The sequence below is a fragment of the Fonsecaea pedrosoi genome, assembly GCF_000835455.1.
Source record: "Fonsecaea pedrosoi CBS 271.37 unplaced genomic scaffold supercont1.2, whole genome shotgun sequence".
Lineage (NCBI taxonomy): Eukaryota > Fungi > Ascomycota > Eurotiomycetes > Chaetothyriales > Herpotrichiellaceae > Fonsecaea > Fonsecaea pedrosoi.
In genome coordinates, this window is record NW_013550614.1 from 2625352 (window position 1) to 2647988 (window position 22637).

The 22637-nt window shown below is 53.2% G+C and overlaps 6 protein-coding genes across 6 annotated transcripts; 3 read left to right on the plus strand and 3 right to left on the minus strand.

Moving 5' to 3' along the window:
- Window positions 1-611: 611 nt before the first annotated feature.
- On the plus strand, window positions 612-2789 carry Z517_02899 (uncharacterized protein; the record flags this gene model as incomplete). The annotated part of the gene is made up of 1 exon (XM_013432007.1): window positions 612-2789. The coding sequence occupies one exon, from the start codon at window positions 612-614 to the stop codon at window positions 2787-2789; it is 2178 nt and encodes a 725-aa protein (XP_013287461.1).
- Window positions 2790-3784: 995 nt separating this feature from the next.
- On the plus strand, window positions 3785-9000 carry Z517_02900 (uncharacterized protein; the record flags this gene model as incomplete). The annotated part of the gene is made up of 2 exons (XM_013432008.1): window positions 3785-8423; window positions 8531-9000. 2 exons carry the CDS (start codon window positions 3785-3787, stop codon window positions 8998-9000), a joined length of 5109 nt encoding a protein of 1702 aa, XP_013287462.1.
- A 638-nt stretch (window positions 9001-9638) lies between these two features.
- Window positions 9639-10937, minus strand: Z517_02901 (uncharacterized protein; the record flags this gene model as incomplete). The annotated part of the gene is made up of 1 exon (XM_013432009.1): window positions 9639-10937. The coding sequence occupies one exon, from the start codon at window positions 10935-10937 to the stop codon at window positions 9639-9641; it is 1299 nt and encodes a 432-aa protein (XP_013287463.1).
- A 346-nt stretch (window positions 10938-11283) lies between these two features.
- Window positions 11284-13779, plus strand: Z517_02902 (uncharacterized protein; the record flags this gene model as incomplete). Its single annotated transcript, XM_013432010.1, has 1 exon — window positions 11284-13779. One exon carries the CDS (start codon window positions 11284-11286, stop codon window positions 13777-13779), a length of 2496 nt encoding a protein of 831 aa, XP_013287464.1.
- Window positions 13780-14582: 803 nt separating this feature from the next.
- Z517_02903 (carbamoyl-phosphate synthase arginine-specific large chain) lies at window positions 14583-18655 on the minus strand (the record flags this gene model as incomplete). Its single annotated transcript, XM_013432011.1, has 4 exons — window positions 14583-14690; window positions 14748-16112; window positions 16522-18203; window positions 18316-18655. 4 exons carry the CDS (start codon window positions 18653-18655, stop codon window positions 14583-14585), a joined length of 3495 nt encoding a protein of 1164 aa, XP_013287465.1.
- A 951-nt stretch (window positions 18656-19606) lies between these two features.
- Window positions 19607-22242, minus strand: Z517_02904 (uncharacterized protein; the record flags this gene model as incomplete). The annotated part of the gene is made up of 4 exons (XM_013432012.1): window positions 19607-19693; window positions 19754-19963; window positions 20015-20082; window positions 20133-22242. 4 exons carry the CDS (start codon window positions 22240-22242, stop codon window positions 19607-19609), a joined length of 2475 nt encoding a protein of 824 aa, XP_013287466.1.
- Between the last annotated feature and the right edge of the window lie 395 nt (window positions 22243-22637).

Below are 22637 nucleotides of genomic sequence, written 5' to 3' on the forward strand. Positions count from 1 at the left end.
GAGTGAGGGTGAAACCAGTCGAAAAACTATTCATCGAGGAGGATTTAGTCGTGTAAAGAAGAGCAATGTTCGTCGAAAACATGATCTCACTGCTAGGATGCACTCGCTGTCCGCTGTTGGTCGTATCGTGAACTGGATTGGACATATCATCCAATACATGAGTACACAATGATCGCGCATAGAATAGACCGTATCAGCAAGGTTTCTTGAGCAATCGTGGTCCTCATCTGCCAGATCGACACCCCAGCTCATTGCTATATACTCGGTGGTTCGATGCATGCTGTCGAGGTGTTGTGGCACTGTGACACTGTGGCTCGACAAGTGTGGCGCTTTCTTAGCATGTCGCCCGTTTAAGTGGCGCAAATGCCAAGCCCCTTCTGCGAGCCTCACGATGCCGGTGACTTCTTTGGCGTTCCAGGCACCTGGTGACCCCAACAAAAAGACATCATCATCATAGTGGAACCACCGTGCCACCTTAACATCATCTCTCCACCGGTTTGAACCTCCCTCGTTTTATATCCTCAAATCTTCTCTTTTTATGGTGGTAGTCCTGCCTTCGTGATCCTGCAATGGACTTGGGCTAGGATTGTGACATCGACAATGTCAGAACGATGACATCTATCCCACAAAAGACCGATGCAATTGCATCAACGCCAGCCTCTGCAGGCACCTATGATATCCGCGAATTACCAGACTACGACACTGATTTTATTCGACGCGAAGATCTAGAGAGTTTTGCAGAAGCCCTAACTGCCCCCAGTACCGAGCCCGTGACGGCTTTGAATGATTGGGGTCCAGTGAGACAGCGTGTGAAGAGAAGCCGAATCCGACGGAAAGCGGCGCCGCGATCCAAGGATGAGACTCGCGAAGGCTTCGTCTATACGATCCTGTACTATCCTTTATTGCTCATTGTCTGTGGCTGGATAGTGTTTCTCTTCATCATTTACAATTTGACCCGGCTCTACATCTACGCTTACGAGCATGTATTTTCATGGACTGGGGAACGCGAAAGACTGCGCAGACAACTACAGCGAGCGACTACCTACGACGAATGGCAAGAAGCCGCCCACCGTCTCGACGAGTATCTTGGGAATGAGGAGTGGAAGCACTCCGACCCATACTCGTATTACAACCACCAAACCGTGAAAAAGGTCACCGTCCAACTGGCCGAGCTACATCGGAGAGCTATAGCCGAGTCTCGAAGACACCAAGGGGGAGATGGCGGCCTCGTGGCATTGAATGAATTGAAGTCACTGCTCGAAAGTTGCGTCAAGAACAATTTTGTTGGCGTGGAGAATCCACATCTGTACAGTGAGACTTATATTGGTACGAAGGACCTGATACAAACCTTCGTCGATCAAGTTGAGCGAAGCCTTCGATTCGTGCTCGAGAATAAACAAATCACCGATAAAGAAAAGGTATCATTCTTCCGGCATCTCGAATTAAACTATGGGCGCACGGCACTCTGCCTTTCTGGGGGAGCGACCTTTGCGTATTACCATTTCGGTATTGTCAAAGCCCTGCTTGACACAGGTCAGCTCCCTGAAATTATCACCGGCACGTCTGGCGGCGCCCTGGTTGCGGCCCTGGTGGCGACCAGAACGGACGAGGAATTAAAGAAACTCCTAGTACCGGCATTGGCATATCGTATCAGGGCCTGTCACGAGGGATTTGCCACATGGATTCGCAGATGGTGGCGTACTGGTGCGAGATTCGATTCGCTTGACTGGGCGATGCAATGCAGCTGGTTCTGCCGGGGCTCGTTGACTTTTCGAGAAGCATATCAGAGAACTGGCCGCATCCTCAACGTCTCATGTGTTCCCTCTGACCCCCATTCCCCAACGATCTTGAATAACCACATTACGAGTCCCGACTGCGTCATCTGGTCTGCGGTGCTTGCGTCTGCGGCTGTCCCTGGAATTCTCAACCCAATCGTGCTAATGCGAAAGATGAGCGACGGAAAACTGGTGCCCTATTCATTTGGTAACAAATGGAAAGATGGAAGCTTGCGTACAGATATTCCGTTGAAAGCGCTCAACATCCACTTCAACGTCAACTTCTCCATTGTTTCTCAGGTCAACCCGCATATCAATTTGTTCTTCTTCTCACCTCGAGGATCACCAGGTCGGCCAGTCACACATCGCAAGGGCCGAGGCTGGCGTGGGGGATTCCTTGGGTCCACCATTGAGACCTCGGTGAAGCTCGATCTACAAAAATATCTCAAGATTCTGCGACACCTTGAGCTGCTGCCTCGGCCCCTGGGTCAGGATTGGAGTGAGATTTGGCTACAACGATTCTCTGGAACGGTGACCATCTGGCCCAAAACGATCGTCAGCGACTTTTGGAACATTCTCACCGACCCTACTCCTCGTCGACTGGATCGAATGCTCATCGTCGGGCAGCGCAGCTGCTGGCCAAAGATTCGCTTTATCTCAAATCGCTTGAAGATTGAAAGGGTCATTCTGGAGGGGCTGCGAATGGGAGGTCCCTTTGACGACGGCGCGCGTGTGCCAAACCCTGTCCTTGAGCAACAGGCCCAGGAGGCTCTCCTACGCGCCCGGAGGCGACCTGGGACCGATGAAAACTCGGCATCAACAGAAAAGAAACTCCTCAAACCCGCAATGTCGCCGGTGCGGAGGCAAAGCAGTATCCTTGAGGAACTCACAAGACAGGCTTCCGTGCTATGGCATGACGACGGAGCCACTGAGGGAGAGGATGACGCTGTGACAACAGATGACGCGGAGGGCGAAGACGGCCTGGTACAATCCCCTGCAGAGATGACACAATGACCCTAGACCGATATGTATCATTAGGATGAACAAGCGTTAGCGAGCATGCGTAGGTGCTATAGCACTATCTATCGATAAAACCCAAGTGAAGTAGAAAACTCGAAGACTGATGTCCATCACGTGACACACAAAAGTACGTTGCCCTGTGCGGGCGCCAATGCAGCCGACGAACCGGCAGGGAGGTTCTGGCGAGGCACAACCGAGATCTGACGTCGATCTTTGCAGCCACTGCTTGGGGTGGAATAAAATGTTCCTACAATTCGTTCCACGCGTGATACGGCCGGCGGCGGCGGGGAGAAGTGGTGAAAAGCCCAGCGATGGTGTCGCATACCTCTCCGGTACCAGGTCCGCACAGTTTTGAGGCTTCTGGGACACCAAAAGTCGATGATCGAGACATGTTGATATTTGATGCTTCCAAAGTGCTGCTCGCGACGAGATCTCTTGCCTGTTGGGTTCATCAGCGCCAGTGACTGTGATTGGCCGTAGCCCTACAAAAGTGGAGGTCTTGGCTGGACTTGGCGCGGTGAGTGGCTCTCAGCTTTGCCTGCGCTAGCCCCAAAACACGCCTTGCGCCTCTGGGAACTGCGAAACCCCCCAAAAAGCCAGAGGTTCGGATCTCCCACCAAACCATCAAAATCTCATCGCTCAGAGTGCTCGGAGGCGATCGTGCATCCTCTGCCGTCGCAGAAATGACACTGGAGTCTCTCTGATATCCCTGGCCCTGTCCGCCGTTCGATTCCTCCCCTGAATCGCGCCATCGACCCGCTTACTGACTGACGCGCTGCGATCCCTCCATGCAAAGTCATTCACCATCCAACAAATCAGACGGCTTTGGTCCCTTCCCGCGTGGCTCTTAACCAGACACAATTTCTTCGAGTCGGCCAGGTGGGATGCTGTTGTGCTGCAGTCAGCGCCGCGACATAACTTGCTGAGATACCCTACCACCCACATCGACCCCCCTCACGTCAAAGTACCTCCCAAAGCGAACCACCACCATGCCTGCAGGACGCGGAAGCAAGAGGACGCTCGAAGAAGTCGTCAACTATGAAGATTCGGATGATGAGGATTATGATGACCGAGCAGCCGGCCCCTCCAAATCTCGCTCTTCGAAGCCTCGGCGGCGAGGAGCTCCTGCTCGCAAGAAGCGCAAGAGAGGATATGCGGGCTCCGATGTCGACAGTGACTCGGACGAAGTTGTGTCGGACGAGGATTCGTTTTCTGACGAGGACGAAGATGACGATATAGAGACAAATGCGATAGGCCGACCTGTTCGCAGGGCGGCCAAAAAAGCTGCAAACAAATATGAAGAAAGTTCCGAGGACGAGGAGGATGAACTTGCCAATTCCTCAGGAGAAGACCGTCCGCGTCGCCAAGCCACAACATCTCCGCGAAAAAAGTTGATCATCACTCTCAAGACCACCCCTGCTCGTTCAGCGAGAAGCCTGCGAACTAGGAGCGGAAGTTACGGTATCAACCAGCCCGCCACCTCATCTGCAGCTCATCCTACAGTCACACGGAGAAGCAGTCGCCTCTCTCATGACCCTGAGGAGTCTCTGGTGAAACTGACCGATTCGGGAAACCACGTAGAGATTGTTCGCGAAGGATCACGAGACCCTGAAGGTATCCCTCCAAGAGCAATGAAGGGCGGAAAGGGCCTCAAATACCCTTCGAAAAGCACCATTGACGAAGAGTCGCAATCACAACCCAAGGAAGAGGAAGTAGAAGAAGTACTTGAAATACAGGCATCTCAACATGAGCTCTTGGAAAGCGACCCTCAAACCATGGAAGAACATGCCGCAGAAGAGCTACCGAACATTACTTCAGACATTATCAACATTGCGGAACCTGAAGGTGTTGAGAGTGACGGCGACTTCAACCCTGAACCCGCTGCCACACAGGAAGAGGCCGCAGTTGAAGTTGAGAAAGAGGACATAGAGGAGGAGCAGGAGGAGGAAGAAGATGAGGAAGAGGATGAAGTGAGACCAGCACGGGGTAGGTTAACCCGTGGCTCTTCCAAGAGAAAAGTAGACTCGCCTGAGTTTGAACCACACAAGTCGCCCAAGCGACTACGTGGACGGACTCTTGGAGGCGAAGCCAACTCAGGGGCTTCGGGTAGTCGTCGACGAAAAGCGCCGGATGAGAGCAGTGATTTTCATCCTGAAGATGAGACCGCCAACCAAGATGACATGTCGAGCTCCAGCGAATCCAACGCATCTCCTCGCAAAAAGAACGGCGATGATGACGACTATGAAAGCGAGAATCAAGGTCGAAGGTCGAGACGCCTCCGTAGTCAAGCCGCTTCTCGCCAACGGTCTGAAGAAAGCGACGACGATCTAGCAGCAGAGGTCGCAGAGCTGAAGCGTGATGGCAGGAAGTCAAGACGGCCGAGGGAAGAAGAAATCATCTACGAGCCTCGTGGAAGGCGAGGCGGTAAAAAGCCCAACTATGATCTTCTCAGGAATCTCGCCCCACTTGAAGAGGAGGAAGAAGTGGCCGCGCCGTCTCCCTCAGCACGAACTCGAAAGACCGGCGGTGGTGGCTGGAGTCGAACTCTTTTCAACACTTACGGCCCCTTCGGCGGTGGCGGTGGCCTGCCACCTGTGCTGGGTGGAGGCCCGCAAAGGGCTCAAGGAGGTGTCGACTCGGACAGCAGCGACGACGAAACAATGAAACAACCAAGACAATTGGGTGGTACAGTAGGAATGACTCCAACCACTGCTGGTGGCTTCAACCTCTTCCCACAAACTCTCAACGCAGATGCAGCTCAGGCTACAGCTGGCACTCCGGCCAATCTCGGCAAGATCAAGGACAAGCAGACCCTCGCAGATGCCGACCCGCTTGGAGTCGACCAAAATGTGACCTTCGACAATGTAGGGGGTCTCCAAGGGCATATCGATCAGTTGAAGGAGATGGTTGCTTTGCCTTTGCTTTACCCAGAGATTTTCATGCGATTCAAAATCACTCCTCCTCGTGGGGTTTTGTTTCATGGTCCGCCTGGAACTGGCAAGACTCTTCTCGCGCGAGCATTGGCTACCAGTGTCAGCTCTCAAGGCAAGAAAGTCACCTTCTATATGCGCAAAGGTGCCGATGCCCTAAGCAAATGGGTTGGCGAGGCTGAAAGACAGTTGCGGCTACTCTTCGAAGAAGCCCGAAAGAATCAACCTAGCATCATATTCTTTGATGAGATTGATGGTCTTGCTCCTGTCCGGTCAAGCAAACAGGAACAGATACATGCTTCGATCGTTTCAACGCTGCTGGCGCTGATGGATGGTATGGATGGCCGCGGCCAGGTTATTGTTATCGGTGCCACCAATCGGCCTGATTCCATTGATCCGGCTCTACGAAGACCTGGGAGATTTGACCGGGAGTTTTACTTCCCTTTGCCAGGCACTGCAGCTAGGAAGTCCATCATTGGCATTCATACAAAGGGCTGGGATCCCCCTCTTCCCGAATCTATCAAGGATGAGTTGGCAGAACTGACAAAGGGTTATGGTGGCGCTGATTTGCGTGCTCTGTGCACAGAAGCCGCGCTCAATGCAGTGCAGCGCCATTACCCTCAGATTTACAACTCGAACGAAAAACTCGCTATTGATCCAAGAAAGATTGAGGTCACGCCCAAGGACTTCATGATTTCCCTCAAAAAGATGACACCCTCCTCAGAGCGATCGGCGTCGTCTGGCGCTGCCCCACTACCGCCCAGTGTGGCGCCTCTGCTTCAGTCTCAGTTGGACCAGATCAGCCAGCTCTTAGGGGAGATACTGCCACAACGGAAGAGACTCACAGCTTTGGAAGAGGCTCAATTCGAAGACACTGCCGACGGTCACAGTTTCGGTCGGGAGAAAATGCAACAAACTTTCGAGACCACCAGAGTCTTTCGTCCTAGATTGCTGATCCATGGCAAGCTGGGCATGGGGCAGCAATATGTCGCTTCTGCACTGCTCAATCACTTTGAAGGCCTCCACGTTCAGGCCTTCGATATTCCGACATTATTCAGCGATACCGCGAGTTCACCCGAGGCCACGGTCATCCGGCTGTTCTCTGAAATAAAAATGCATAAACCGAGCGTCATTTACATTCCCAATGTGCAGGAATGGTACAACACCGTGGGCCAGGCCGTGATATCGACTTTCGTGGGTCTTTTGAGATCCATCAAACCCACTGATCCTGTTCTTTTACTTGGATTTGCCGAGGGTGACTATGATGACATGGATGATAACATGCGCCGCGAGTTCTTTGGCTACTCGAAGAAGAACCAGTTCCAGCTGAGAGAGCCTAATCTTGAAGAAAGGTCTGAATTCTTCCGCAGCATCAAGGATTACATTAGCACGGCTCCAGATGATTTCCCCGATCCAGAGCACCGAAAGAAGCGTGAACTGGAAAAGCTTGCCGTGGCACCGCCTGAGCCAGAGAAGCCGAAACCTCCGCCAACCAAGGAGGAGCTCAAGGCACAAAAGAGGCGTGACCGTCAAACTCTGAACATGCTCAAGATCCGATTACAGCCCATCATGGACCAAATCAGGACCAAATACAAGAAATTCCGGACCGGCGTGATCGATGAAAGCCACATTCGCTACCTCTACGACGAAGCTGATCCAGGCACTGTAACGTCGGATCTGCACACTGAAATTCTGGCCAGAGCTTCCTACCGGCCTTTCGAGATTGGGAAGGACGCCCATGGTGTTCCCGGCCTGATAGATCAGTCTAATGGAAACTTCTATTACAACCTGGACTCTGTGACAATCGAGAAACGCCTGAGCAATGGGTACTACAAGCGACCGAAAGATTTTCTGGCAGATATCAAACGCTTGGCTAAAGATGCAAAGGCCATTGGTGATGAAGATCGACTGCTCAAGGCCAATGAGCTGTTGGCGAACGTCGAGGTCGACATTGGATCCATGGAAGTCAACGAACCTGCGCTGGCCGCGGAATGTGAACGTGTTTACCAACGAGAATTGGAACGGGAACGAGAGGCTCTAGAGAAAGCGGAGCAAAGCAAAATGCCTCCGCCTCCCAATGTGACCAATATTGCTCAGGGTTCGGGAACAACGACCACAAATGACACAGGCCCCATTCTGCTAGGCGAGCCCATGCATCGCCGCAATGACTTTGCTCAGCGGCTCGCTGCGACATCCACTCAAGCCAAGTCAACCGAATCCATTGTTACGAACGGCATACATCCCAGTCAAAACCACTCAGGACATTTGACAAATGGGTCGCACGCAAATGGCCACGAAATAGATGTGGAAGGCGACACTTTTATGGGAGGTGGAGACTCGCATCCCTCGTCTCACAACAAGAGCAACGACACGCAGCAGACGAACACGACTAGCTCCTACGGTGCGCGTGCCTCTGCCCAAACAAGACCGTGGAGTGCATACACCGCACCCTCCCAACAGCTTATGAAGGAATCAGGACTGTCCGCGCCGCCCTCCCAGACTGGACCCTTCACTCCTATGCCTCAGGGAAGCCAGCCAGGGGAGTTCCAGAACGATGCTAGCACAACTCAATCGCCCAACGAGAAGAAGCCGTCCTCCAATAATACGCAGCAAGAGATTCACCAGGATTCGGGCCCTGATCTCTATCCATTCGACGAGAGACGATCTGCTGGGGGCAGTCAGATTCCGTCCACGCAAGGTATGTACACACGACCCTCACTTGATATTGCCCTCTTCCCTGTGAACTGTTCCGTTACCCGCGATCCTTTCTAATGTACGAGAATCTAACATTGAACGTGGCGTTAGGGCAAAACTCACAATCGCAAGTGGCTATAGGTGCCCGTCCTTCTTCACCGCAAGGGGCGAACCAAGACTCCAACTCACCGCCTTCCATGATCATGCCTCCCCCTATTGAGGCGACGTCACAGCGACATTCCAACGCCAGCCGCATCGATGACCTGCTGAATCCCTCTTCATCTCCACGTCCGACGTCGCCACCTTCACCGACTTCTCGCCCCAATTTGATCCAAGTCGAGGAGCATGCGCTTGAAAATCTACATACTGAAATCGCGGATCAGACTAGCGGTCTGTCCGTCGAACAACTGGAGCAAGTGAACAGCGTATTGATGGATACGATCTGGAAGACGAGAAGTGAGTGGGACCGAAACAAGGTCAAACAGAGTGTGGCAGAGGCTTTCAATGAGGTTATGGAGGACATGGCCGGTGCCGGACAGCAGTTTGGGGACGGCAGTTGGGGCCGGAAGGCACAGGTCTGATCTTTGGGGGAATCATAAAGGACGACGGGCCCAAAAAGGTGGTATATGTTGGAAAGATATAAGAAGATCAACAGCGGGCTTGAAGAGACAAAAACAAAAAGGCTCACTCCCCCACGTTCGGAGAAAAAATTGGACGGCTCGTTTTGCATCAAAGATGTGTGCGCCTGTTTGTGATGTATGTGTGTACATGCAAAGAATCAAAAGAACAGAAGAGAAGAAGAGATGAAGAGCGTAATCAATGTTGGCGCCAAACAGTAGCCATCAAGGCTTTTTATGCGCGCTCTCCCTCTGCCTCTCTCACTCTGATTTTATCTGGTTCGTAAAGCGTGTAAGCACCATTACTGTCACTATCACCATTAGGATCTCAGGACCAGAGGGTCCAGTACTGGGAGTGGAAGAGGAAGAGGAAACTTCCAGGGAAAAGGCCCTAGAAAGGTTCTGTAAAGGCTCTGGAAAGTCTTCGTTGGAGAAATCTATGTGTTTTTACACGGTCTATGTATATGCCTTTTGGTTCGTTCCGGCTCTTTAGGCATCAGGGCCCCAAAACATGTCAAGCAAGTATTAGCAGTCGCAAGTGACGCCGTCTACCCGGTCCAAGCTCCATATTCGTACACGTCCCCCTGACCAAGGTCATTCATTCATCGCGTCTTCGTCTTCGACTTGGTCTCCTCCCCCTTCGGCGCAGGCGCAGGCAAGGCGTACAGTGCTCCGCCCACAAACACTATCGTCGCGCCCATCACCACGCCCGTGGGGAGTTTGTTGCCAAACAGCCAGATGCTCAGGACAAGGCTGACGAGTTTCCTGATGTTGAGGACGATCGAGACCGTGAGGGAGGACGACTGCGCCGAGAGCCGGTTCACGCCTATAATGCAGAGGAGTTGCGTCGCGGCGTTGAGCAAGAGTAACAGGAGCGGGCGGGGGAGAGCAGAAGCTGGGTTATCAAGCCAGGAAGACGGAGATGTGGGTGTCTCCATCTTTGACGGATCGCCGCCGATGTCGTGGCCTGGGACGGCCAGGAGATTCACGAATTCGAAAAAGAGCGGCCGGAGTTGACTCACAAAGTATGGCAACGAGATGGTGTGGCTGTAGAAGAGCGTCTCGGCAGTGATGTCCCCTGATCGGCCGTGCGTGGCATACATGTCGTCGGCGAACAGGCCCATACACGCTGAGAGGACGAGTGCAGAGGCGAGAAGCACGAAACCCGGGGCTTGAGACGAAAACGCCGGCAGTTTGGAGGACAGAGACGCCGCCTCCGGCGTCGAACGGTAATCGTCCAACTCTTCGACTGCCGCCCCGATATCAACCTGCTTGGACCACGTATCCGAAAACGCAGCCAACACCACCCCGCCGAAAAGTAGCATGACCGCCACCACCTTCTGCGCAGAGTACCGGCGTCCCTTCCAAAACCTCCCCGCAAGCATGGTGGTGACGGGGCCCGCACTCCTCAGTATGATGTGTAAGGGAATACTGATGCGGTATTTAAAGGCCTTGTTATTCAAAATGTTGATGGTCAGGAAGTAGGCCGTGTAGATCAGCCATTTGCGGATCGGGATGTTTCGTTCTTTGAGGTAGAGGTTCCGCAAGCCCCGGCGGGGGGAGAAGTGTCGCGGTAGGGTGAATAGGGCAACGAGGAGGAATTGAAACGCTGTGATCAGAGAACCGGACGAGGGGGAGGCATGGATGATGGATTCGAGAGTATAGACATTGGAGCAGCAGCCGCCGAATATGAGCATGAGGGTCGGAGCCCAGATTTGGAGGATCGACGGTAATGCGCTTACTGAGGTCGATGTCGATGCGGTGCTGGATGGTGAGGGCGCGGGCTTTGCCGCAGGAGAAGTCGCTGCTCCATTCTGGACATGCTTCTTGTCCACGGCATGATGGTTCTCGTCGTGCTTGACCCTCTGGCGAGTGCCTGTCGAGTCGACCCGAGCAGTCATGGCTTGACCATACAAGAGACGGACGAAGCTTGTGTGTCGCGGACAATTTTCTTGAGTCTCCGGGTCATCATTGGAAATCGCGAACTCACGTGCCGCTTTTAAAGTGACCTGCAAGGTACTGAGTAACCCCCCTGCCCCCTCAAGCTCAGCCTTGTCTCGCTAGCTCGGATAATCCATTCTCCGGATTCCCGATTGATCCGCTCAGCCTCACATCCCCGCCTCTTTCCTGTGCAACTTCTTAGTCCAATGTGTGCATTCGGTGGAAAAGCAGCATGAAGAGATACCAGCTGTTTATTCGACATTGCTGCCTCGAGAGAAGAGAACTGTGTTGAGACTAGGCAGTAACATGGCCGCGGACAGCGCAGGACCTGCATCAATTTCCCCGATCCGGGATTACGAATCGGAAACCACGCATGGCAATGAGCGGCCGGCAAAGAGACAGAAGGTTGCTGCAGCATGTGATCAATGCAGGGAGAAGAAGATCAAATGCGACGGGCGGAAACCACTGTGTCGGCCTTGCGAGCGAAGACACGGCGCAACAGCTCATTGTGGCTGGGGATTGAGGAAAACGCGCAGTATCGGGGCCTCCAAACTCGAGATTATGCGCCTGCAGTCCCGGATCGATGAACTGGAAAGGTCTGGTCGACAATCGAACCAAACTAGAAGCATCGCCCGATCATCTACGCCTCCATTGACTTCGGATGGGAACCACGATAGCGACGCCAATGCGATGATGGGACTGTTGGGAGAAGGCAAACCTGGTGGAGGTGGCGTGGTTGAAGATTCGAGCGCTGCGAGCTTCATGAATCGTATCAAAGCCGCTCTAGATCAACAACCCACCCCAAATTCCGCTTCGCAAGTGTCATCAACCGTCTCACCGGTAGCGACGGCTTCACCCCGAAGAAGACGGTTCAAAACTCCTGACTATGTCCTTCCTCCCAGACACCAAGCAGACCACCTGTTGGAGGTATATTGGAGGATCGTTGATGCCCTTTACCCTTTCGTTGATAAGGATGATTTCATGGACAAATACCAAACTCTCTGGACTGGAAATCCTTCAATGGACGACGAGGTCTGCTTCATATGTCTTCTCAACGCCATCTTTGCGATTGCCTGCATTTTGGACTCATCCATCCAACCCCAAGATCGTATCAGTTCCGGTGAGGTCTTTTACAAACGCGCCGTGGCACATTTCGACCTCGAGTTCTTGCAGTTCCGCTCGGTGCACACTGTCCAGTGCTTTCTTCTGCTCGCACAGTACCTCCAGAGCACCAGCGAGCCGCAGCAGTGCTGGCTGTTTACCAGCTTGGCCATCAGGATCGCTCAAAGCCTTGGGCTCGACCTGCCCTCCACCAGTGCCCAGACTCCCAATGGCACGCCAAATGACTTCCTCCGAAAAGTCTGGCACGGCTGCGTTCTGATGGACCGAACGCTGTCCATGACCCTCGGTCGTCCCGGAATCATCACTCCCCAAGCTGCGGCTTCAGTGCCTAGACCTCATCCTCATCCTGGCTCCAGGGAATGCTCCTGCCACAGAGACCTTTGCGTGTTCGAACCGTCGGCTCCTGACCTCCATTTCTTCATCGAATCTCTTCAGCTATATGAAAACATGAGCGAGACGCTTGCAGCACTTTACAACCCAACATCCGTAGACGCGCCTGGCCCCGAAGACAGCTATTCTCCGTATTTCGGCGGCAGCACGGGCGCAAAAGCAGCTGGGACGGTGCTGGAGATGGACAGCAAGTACTGGATCTGGAAAAGACGTCTGCCCCTCCACCTGCAATACCCCCCGGACTCGTCGTTCGGGTGCAGGAACATAATCCACGACCGCCAGGCAAAGGTGCTTTACCTCCGAGACTGTCATATTCGGACGCTACTCTTCCGGCCAGTCCTGTCTCGCTTCTGCACGGCAAGCCAGAATGACCAAGAGTTCTCCGCCAGCGAAGATGGCCTCGCGCGCAAGCTCGCACTGCAGTGCTCAATCATGTGCGTGAAGAGTGCGTTGGATACTGTCGACTTGTTCGGTAGAGTCCACGCAGAATGCCGCCTGGAGCTCCTCGACGACTTACTACCCGCTTGGTGGTACAGCATCTTCTACCTGTACACCGCAGCGACTGTCCTTGTCGCCGCTCGACTCAACCCGGCCGTCGAAGCCGGTGCGGGTGGAGAAGAGGTGATTATGAGCGCCGCCCGTACTGCGACGGCCGCGCTGCAACGGTACGGCAGTTTTGGCAAACACGCCAAACGCTGCGCCGCGGCCATAGCGTTACTTTTCGATCAGATCCCGCCACGACGCGAGCCACTCCCTGGAGCTGAGGTCCAGGCATCGAATGAGAACAGGGTGACCGGTGTGACGCGAAAACAGCACGGTGGCATTGACGGGAATGGGAATATACAACGGTCAAGTGTCTTACCTGCAGGCGGCGACATTATCATCAACGGAGACCCCTCGCGCTGGACCTTCAACCATGACCAAACACATCATGATAGTGGTCCCAGGACGACAGGTCCCACCACTCGCTCTGCCAGAGTCAGCGCCAAAGCCAATGGCCACTTTGCAGCAGCACCAACGCTCTCAAGCAGCTCTGTAACAGCCACAGCCACAGCCACAACGACGGCACCGGCACCAGCACCAGCATCAGTCCCAGACTCTATGCCATTCATGCTGACGAGTACCCACGACATCAACGACACTGGCATATTCGAAGCCCACCACCACCACGACCACGAAACCGCCGCTGTGATGACCGACTTTGATCACGATTTCGATCTCAACCTCCACCTCGATCTGGGTGGCGACATGTCCTGGCTGAGTAGCATCCCTTTTGATCTGTATGGGTAGCCTGTGACAAGTGACCTACCTACAGCACCTCCCGCATCCCGTTTACTCACGTACACATGTATTTATCCTCGGGTCTATACCTATACTATGACGAAGGAATATCAAGTAATATAGTATATATAATATATGTACCTACAGTAGCCTGGGACCTACTGTAGGCTAGACACTTACATGGCTCGATGGGTTGTTTCAATCGGAGTGTAGACGTCTCTCGCTATATGCTGTCTTTGTGTGTGCGTCTCCATACCTACCTACCTACCTACCTCCCACCTCTTAACCAGCAGTGGGTTGGCCAGGACTAGACAGATTTCTTTCTAGAGAACCGGTGGAGGTGTAGAGAGAGCAGCGCAGCAGAGCAGAGAAGAGCAGAGTAATACTTATACCAGGCACTAGGCACCAGGGAACTATTGACCAGCACTCTAAAGCGTCTATGCCTCTCTTGTCTTCTCATCTCTGATCTAAATCAGAAGCTCACGGGTTTTTTACTTGCCTCCTCCAGCACGACACATAGGCAGAGAGCATGAATGAATTCTTGTCTCTCCCTCTCGATGGCCCTCCTCTTGTTGGGAAAGGACAACTGTTCGATAGCCACACACAATCCGTGTCTCCGTGCATCCGTCCGTCCTCAGGCGCCATGCCTCTTGCACCTCTCTCTAGTCTAGAAAACTTTTGCGTCTGTTGTAGACTTTTTGGGTTCTGTGTCACAGTTGCTGTCCGGATGATACAATTGCAGGCAGCCCACGTCAAACCTAACCAATTCTCGCTCCCCCGTTGTGTAGTGTATGAATCGACTTTCCGTTTTATTACATCATCCTCAAACCAGCAAATTCCCTCCAACTCCTGACCTCTGGGGGAATTCCTTCCTGTCGAGGAAGTTTCGCATTCATGCATTGAGCAAAGAGCAATGCAGTCTGTTGGTTTGGAATTAGTCAATCATCACACGATTCCAAGGCCGGGGTCGTCCATACCTTGGGTTCCATGAACAGAGGGACGCCAAAGTCCACGGCGTTCCTTCTCATCACATAATCCTCGTCCACGAGCGTCTTGCCTCGAGTCTTTGCCAGGTTGAAAACCCCCCTGATGTCGTACTTCTGAAACACTTGTCGTAGCGCGTTCTTGTCCGTGGTCGGGAACTCAATCACCTCGATCGATGCGCCGGACCTCTCCAAATGCTCCTTGACATTCTGGTTTGCCGCATAGAACTTGTAGCCAAGGGGTTGAAGATACTCAACAATCTTGGGGAGCTCTGGAAGCTCGGTGGATCCACCAAGCAGGATTCCCTCGCCAGGCTCAGGCATACGGAAGTTCATGGTTGACTGGAGAGATGCCCAGTACGCCTCGATCAGGTCCTTTCCAAAGCACGCAATCTCACCAGTACTGCTCATCTCAACACCCAGGAAGGGGTCAGCACCCGCCAGCCTAGTCCACGAGAATTGTGGAACTTTGGTAGCCAAGTAGTCACGCTTCTCGGCCATGAGGTCTTGGGGTTCGGGGACATCCTGATCAACCAATGCTTTGGTCGCAACATCAATAAAGTTGGTCCCAAGCACTTTACTAACAAAAGGGAATGACCGTGAAGCACGAAGATTGCATTCAATGACCTTGAGAGCAGGTTCTTCGCCGGGGGCATCTGCCTTGATGATTTGCATGTTGAATGGCCCGGTAATGTTCCAGGCCTTGGCGACCTTTTGCGCAATCTCCTTGACACGAGCCATCACCTTCTCGTCAAGATTGGCCGGAGGCAGAACTAGAGTGGCGTCTCCGGAGTGAACACCTGCGGGTTCGACGTGTTCAGACACAGCGTGCAGAATGAGTTCTCCTTTTGATGCGACAGCATCCACGTCTATTTCTTGAGCACCCTCGATGAATTTAGTAATCACCACGGGATGGTCGGGGGAGACCGCCGAGGCCGATTCCAACTTGTCCTTCAGCTCTTCGTGCGTGTAGATGACGGACATGGCAGCACCGGATAGAACATACGACGGTCGGACGAGGACAGGATAACCCACAGAGTCAGCAAAGGACTCGGCATCTGCAACCGAAGTCAACTCTTTCCACGCGGGTTGATCCACCCCGATCGAGTCGAGGATTTGCGAGAACTTGTGGCGATCTTCGGCCTTGTCGATATCAATGGGATTAGTGCCAAGCACGTGCGCCTTGCCTTCTTCTTGTAGCCTCAGCGCGATATTCTGCGGAAGTTGACCTCCCACGCTGACAACCACGCCCGAAGCATTCTCGAGTTCGTAGATATCCATCACCCGTTCATACGACAACTCTTCAAAGTACAGCTTGTCGGCAGTGTCGAAATCAGTGCTAAATGTCTCCGGGTTGTACTGACGTAGAAAAACAGTTAGTATAAGCCTTTTGTAAAAGAAATACAAGAGAAAAAAAGAAAGGAAAGAAAAGACCAAGTGCCCAGAACGCGGCGGCGGCGAAGACACGACAACAACAGCAGCAGCAGCAGCCACAGTTTTATGATGTCTGTCAGACAGTTGATGCCGAGTCAAGTTACCCTTGTTGTGGAAACCAAGGTTGCATGGAGAGCATCTGAAAGGGTTACTCGATTCCTTGAGTTTTCGCTTGTGTTTGGCAGTCTTTTCATGGTCCTGCAATGAATGTTTGGCGCCAAAGGAGATATCACAGCGGGTACAATAGCAAGTCTTTTCTTTCAGAGTCTTTTCGACGCCATTGGCTTGCTGTTTGGCGTCTGGTCCAGGCATGTCAAGGAAAAAGCTCACTTACATTGATCATGACAGTCTTCTGGCCCATATTGCGCAGAGACAGCGTTGCGTTAACAGCGCACCAATCGAATTCGACCGAAGACCCTATCCGGTAGACTCCAGATCCAAGAATGATGGTTCCGTTGTCTTCAAAGGCGACGTCGTGAGATGATGCATTGTACGTTGTGTACAAGTAGTTGGTATCGGCGGGAAACTCGGCTGCAAGCGTATCGATCTTCTTCACCCATGGTCGAATACCGAATTTCTGTCGACGGGCTCGGACTTCTCCTTCAGTAGATTTGACGTACATGGCGATTTGCTTATCAGAAAAGCCTTGTTTCTTCGCCTTCAACAGCAGCTCGTGCTTGATGCCGTTAAGAGAACCAATCTCTTGGATCTCCGTCATTGTGTCTTTGAGGTTCTGCAGCTTGTAGAGGAACCACTTGTCAATTTTGGTCAGGTCATGAATCTTGTCCACTGAATAGTTCTCGTGGATCATGGCTTGCCCGACAGCCAGCCACCTTCGGTCGGTAGGGTTGCGAAGAACATCATCGAGATCGTCGAATTTGTCACCCTGGAATCCCACATACCGGGGATCGACTTGTCGAATGGCTTTCTGGAAGGATTCTTCAAATGTGCGACCGATGGCCATGACTTCTCCCACGGATTTCATGGCACTGCCAATGTCACGCTTCACGTGTTGGAACTTTGACAGATCCCAGCGAGGGATCTTGACGACGATATAATCCAAGCTCGGCTCGAAGTTGGCGGTGGTCGTCTTGGTTACGGCGTTGGGCAGTTCGGGAAGGGTGTGGCCCAGACCGATTTTTGCAGCTGTATACGCCAAAGGATAGCCGGTTGCCTTGGATGCGAGCGCCGATGATCGGGAAAGACGAGCATTTACTTCAATAACGCGGTAGTCGAGACCGTCGGGTTGCAGTGCGTATTGAACATTGCATTCACCGACCACCCCCAAATGACGGACGATTTTGATCGCCGCTGTCCGCAGCATGTGGTACTCCTCATCACTCAGGGTCTGGCTAGGCGCGACGACAATGCTGTCTCCGGTATGAATGCCCAGGGGGTCAAAGTTCTCCATATTGCAGACAGTAATACAATTGTCCTCGGCATCGCGGACCACTTCGTACTCAACTTCTTTCCAGCCTTTCAGGGACTTCTCGACCAAGATCTGGGGCGACAGAGAGAGAGATCGAGATGACAGGTTGCTGAGCTCCTCGGGGTTGTTGGCAAAACCTGATCCCAGGCCACCAAGTGCGTAGGCTGAGCGGACGATGATCGGGTACCCAACTTTTTGAGCGGCGTCAAGAGCTTCCTCGACGGTTCCAACAGCGATGGACTCAGCAATGGGAATATTGATCTCGTTGAGGGCTTTTGCAAACAGGTCCCGATCTTCGCTGGTCTCGAGGGTCTTGATGCTTGTGCCCAGCACCTTGACGCCATAGCGGTCAAATATACCCATCTTATTCATTTTGACACCCAGATTGAGGCCGGTCTGGCCTCCAAACGTCAGCAGAATGCCATCCGGCTTCTCTCTCTCAATGACATATGTCACATATTCGGGGGTGACTGGAAGGTAGTAGACCTCGTCGGCGAGCTTGTGATCGGTTTGTATGGTCGCAATGTTAGGATTAATGAGGATGGACTTGACGCCGGCTTCTTTGAGAGCTTTCAACGCTTGTGACCCTATTGCAGCTGTGAGCGTGTGATCCAAGACTGCTGCCACCACATGCCACCTCGCTTGGAAGAATTTTGCAATGGACTGAGTCATAACCGTCTGCCCTTTGCGACGACGTACCAGAATAGTCAAACTCTCCTGCCTGTCCTATACTCAAACCACCGCTGCCAATGACTATGACCTTCTTGACGTCGACCAGGTTCTTCCCATAGTCAATAGCACCACTTTCCAGGTAGGCCTCGGGGCGAGGGGCCTCTTGTACCAGAGCACGACGTTTTGTGGACCTTGTGAATCTCTTGACTTGCTGCCACGAGGGTGTTTTTGGGTTTACCAGGTGTTGTCGGACAGCGAGAGAGGGTGTTCGAGTAGAGAATGACCGTGCAGAGAGTCGGGGGACAGGTGCGCAGTCGCGCAGCAAAAGGCTGCTGGCCTGGCGAAGAGCTCGCGTGGTCGCCGCCATTACGGTCGAGCCAGTTGACCGGATTGCTGTTGGCAGGAGAGGAGGAACGAGTGTTCCACTCGATCGCTGCACAAAACCAGCTCAGGAGAGTGTTGTTTTGGTTGAGAGGTCTAAAGCAGTCACCGTGAACAGAATTGTTCAAGAAGATGAAGCTCGACTCACACGCCCCAAACACTGCCTGGGGGAGGTAAAAAAAAGTGCGGCTGGCCGCGAGACTTTCAGATTGCGGGATCCAATCGATAAGCTGCAGCCAAAGCAATCTGGGTCCTCAGACGTCAGTGGGGGATCAAGAGATAACAGTTTTTTCTCTCTCCCTGCTTGTCTGCTTCTTCGATCTCCCTCTCTGGAGCTATACAAAACACAGACTACTGAGGTGAATGTGTGAGGTCTGCTTTACTACAAGAAAATACTGAACTAGTAGGTCTCATCAAGCGCCCAAGATCCATCTTTCACCCTCCGCCTAGCCATTCGATCTACGCAGCCGCCTTGAAAAATTTCTCCCTGTTGCGTGAACAAGTCGGTTTTTTTTTTTTTCCTTCGCCCTGGTCAACCTTAGATCACCATGAAAATTTTAGTCTGGGGAAAGAAGAGGCGTTGGATGCGGCAGAATTGGGAAAGGCTGCAGACAAGGTGCATGTTTCTAAACTCTTCTTGGTCACCGCCTTCACATCGTCCACCAAAGGAATCCAACTTTTTTGCAGCCACTTGGTCCTACCATCACTTCACTCGCCTTTGTGCCTCCGCCCCTCTTTCGCTCATCTGCCAACCATACCCGATCTTCTCGCAATGGTACCGCTATTAAAAATTCTTTTCCTTGCGTCATTTGATCTGTGCTGCATGTGGTAAGACACAGACGGCGGATCTGGCTAGAAAAAACTACTTTTTCGTTCCGCTTGATCTACGGATTGTCTATTCTCAGAATGCCAAAATTTTCCCATGCATTCCTCGCATTCAGTCGTTTAGTTTGGTATAGTTGGCAGGGAATAGTCCAGTGTGCCCGTTGTACTCGCCTTGCCACCAGTCTTCATCAGGGAACGACTAAACGGGTCCGTCGTCAGTAGGGGCTCAAGTGGACACTCGTGTCAAGCCGACACTTACCACGTTCATGATGATTGCGTTCTCGGGGAATGACAATTCGTTGTCCTCCCCAGCCTCGTAGTCGTAGAGCGCGGTCGCTGTCACCCCTTTAGCCTCAGCAGCTGCCGGCGCTGGTGCGGGAGGAATCGGTTCTGCCGCAGGGGCAGCAGCAGGAGCACCGCCAGCATCGTCATCCAGGAGTGTGAGATAATTGCTGGGTACTAGGCCCGTCTGAATCTTCATCAGTATCACTGGTACTCTTCCTTGGAAGAGCCGACTTACTTGTCCTGCCTCATTCTTGACAAACCACCAGTCTGGGTCGATTTTTTGAATGTCCGTCACCAGTTCACCTAGAATGGTCAGCAACGATTCTGTCTCTCGGAACACAAAAAGATAATACCTTCACGCAGTGATACTTCGTTATCCTCAGCTGCCTCGTAGTCATACTCGGCCCGAGCGCGTTCACCCCCAGCTGCAGGATCGGGGGCTGGAGCAGACTGTACAGCCTCGGCGCCTAGCGTGGTGGCTGCCGCAGTCACTGCCGCTGTTCTGCCCAAGTCGGGACCTCGGGCTGGTTCATCATCTTCTTCTCTTGCCACGGGTGGAGGGATGGCCCGCGCCATGGAGGTTGCTGGCAGCACGGCTGGAGGGGACAGTTGCTCCTCGTGCGCGTCAGTAACCGCCGCTGAGGCGCTGACTGGCATGGCGATCCGAATAGGAGAGCCACGAGACAGCTCTGGCTCTTCGTCGGGGGTGGGACTTCGTGGTTGTGCAGGTGGTGTCGGTAGCGCTGGTGCAGACTCTTCCTCTTCCTCCCTAGGTTGCGACGGGGTAAAGCCTGGGATTGGAATGCCACGGTTGGGTTTGCTGCTTGTATCGGGCTCCGGAGCAGGGGGTGGTGTTCGGTCAAACGATGCTGGAGCTCCCATTGGAGGCGCTCCACTAAAGCGATCTCGAATCGAGCTGATTCCGCCGATTGCAGAGGTTGGAGCCTCTTCTTCCTCGACCGGTTTCATAGCCTCGCCCGTCACTTGTTGACCAAGGCTGCTGCGGCCAGTATGCGTAGTTTGCACAGGCGCCCAAGTCTTGCCTGTATAGCCACTTTTCCAGCCGCTATCTCCACTCTTCTGGGCGACGACCGGGGACTGTCCGCCATAACCAGAAGGCGACACTGGGGGTTCACCAGAGCCGCTCATACCTCTCTCACGAGCCTTTTTCTCAGCCCACAACTGGGCTGGCGTTTTCCCACCTTGATCTGCGAATGTTCTACTCGCCGTCCCCACGGGAGCAGCTGGTGCCACAGGTTTGGCCTCGAAACCACCGGGAACAGGTGCTTTGGTCCCAGTGAAAGTTGAGCCACCACCAAACTTGTTGGCCACTTTAGGTTTTGGAAGAGAGGTCAGACGTTCAGGCCCTTGCGAAAAGGCCGCTGATCTCTCTGCCAGTGAACGAGTGGGTATTTCTGATTCTTCCGAAGGTCCAGTCGACAGGCTCGACACAGGAGGCGGTCGCGAAAAGCCGGTTGAGTCTTCAGGTTTCTGCGCTTTGGCACGAATGGCTGCAATGTCAACCTTGCCGATCGGCTCGTATGCACCCTTCACGGGTTCCGGCCTGTCGTCTTTCAAGTTGCCTGATTCTTTAGCCTGACGTCGGATCGCCGCAATGTCAACCTTCCCAATGGGCTGGTATGCACCTCTGACCACTTCAGGCCGATCGTCCCCTTGACTGCTAGTGAAGGGCGATGGAGCAGGCTTTTGTGAAGTCAGGTCTCTCATGTTGACCTTTGTAGGCTGATAGGCTGGCGCTACTTTTTCCAGCTGAGTTCTTGTGACCGGAGGAGCGTCCGCACCCCAACCATCCTCATCCAAAGCAGCATCTCTCTTGGGCAGATTGCGCGCTACAGGGTTATAGCCAGCTGAAACCCCGGTACTCTGGGTAGGCGTGAAGACAGGTTTTGAGGCAATTGTCGGCTTGGTTGCCGCAACTGGTGGGGGAGCTGCCGCAGTAGAGGTGCTAGAAGAGTATTTCGAGCCTGAGGCATCGGCGACTTTCTGGATGATACTCTCTGGAGTGAGGTCACGATCTGATCTCGCCGTGATTTGGACGTGGTAACCATGCAGCAATTTGGCGACCGTGGTCAGGTGGCTAGTAAAATAACCTTTGGTTCGTTCAGGGACACCTTCACCACACCACGCAACAAGGGCACTTTTAGGGAGACCTGTGTTGGAGTCCTTGACCTTGACGAAAGCAAATTGAATGCGGCCATCGGAGAATTCGTCAATCAAATCAACAAGCTCGCCTTCTCCCGTGCTTTGTACCTTCAAAACGCTCTCTTTATTGCCCGAGTCCTGCTGAAAAGCATTCGCGAGCGGAGCCGAGACTGAGAAGACGGCCCATTGTCCGTAAGTAGGGGAGGCTGCGGCGGCACCGGTTGGAGGAGGAGCATTGACAATTGACTGATAGCTCTTGGAGATAGATGGGCCGTTCGTCGAGGTGTTGAGAGAAGCCATGGCTACCCAGAAAAGGTCGGAGAGTCAATATGGTCCAAATAGACCAGGCTGCTCTTGGGCGTCTGCCTCCTCGTCTTTTGGGAGAGGAACTGCGTGCTGCCTGGGCGATCTAATCAGGATATCAAAGAAAGACGCTTGCAGTAGATTTTGCGGAGGGTATAGGATTCAGTAGTGAGAAGCGTGGACAGCAACGATGAAGAATGAAAAGGCAGCTTACTCTGCCTGGTGGCTTAGTGCCATTGGAAGTTGGAGTACGAGGTGCTGGAAGCAACAGGGTCCCTCAGCTTCGCAGTTCTGATGATGGCATATGCCAAGCCCCTAAAGCCGAAGACCATCATGTGACCAAGCTCAACCACTGCAAGCACTGGCACCCCGGGGACCACAGGCTGCACTTT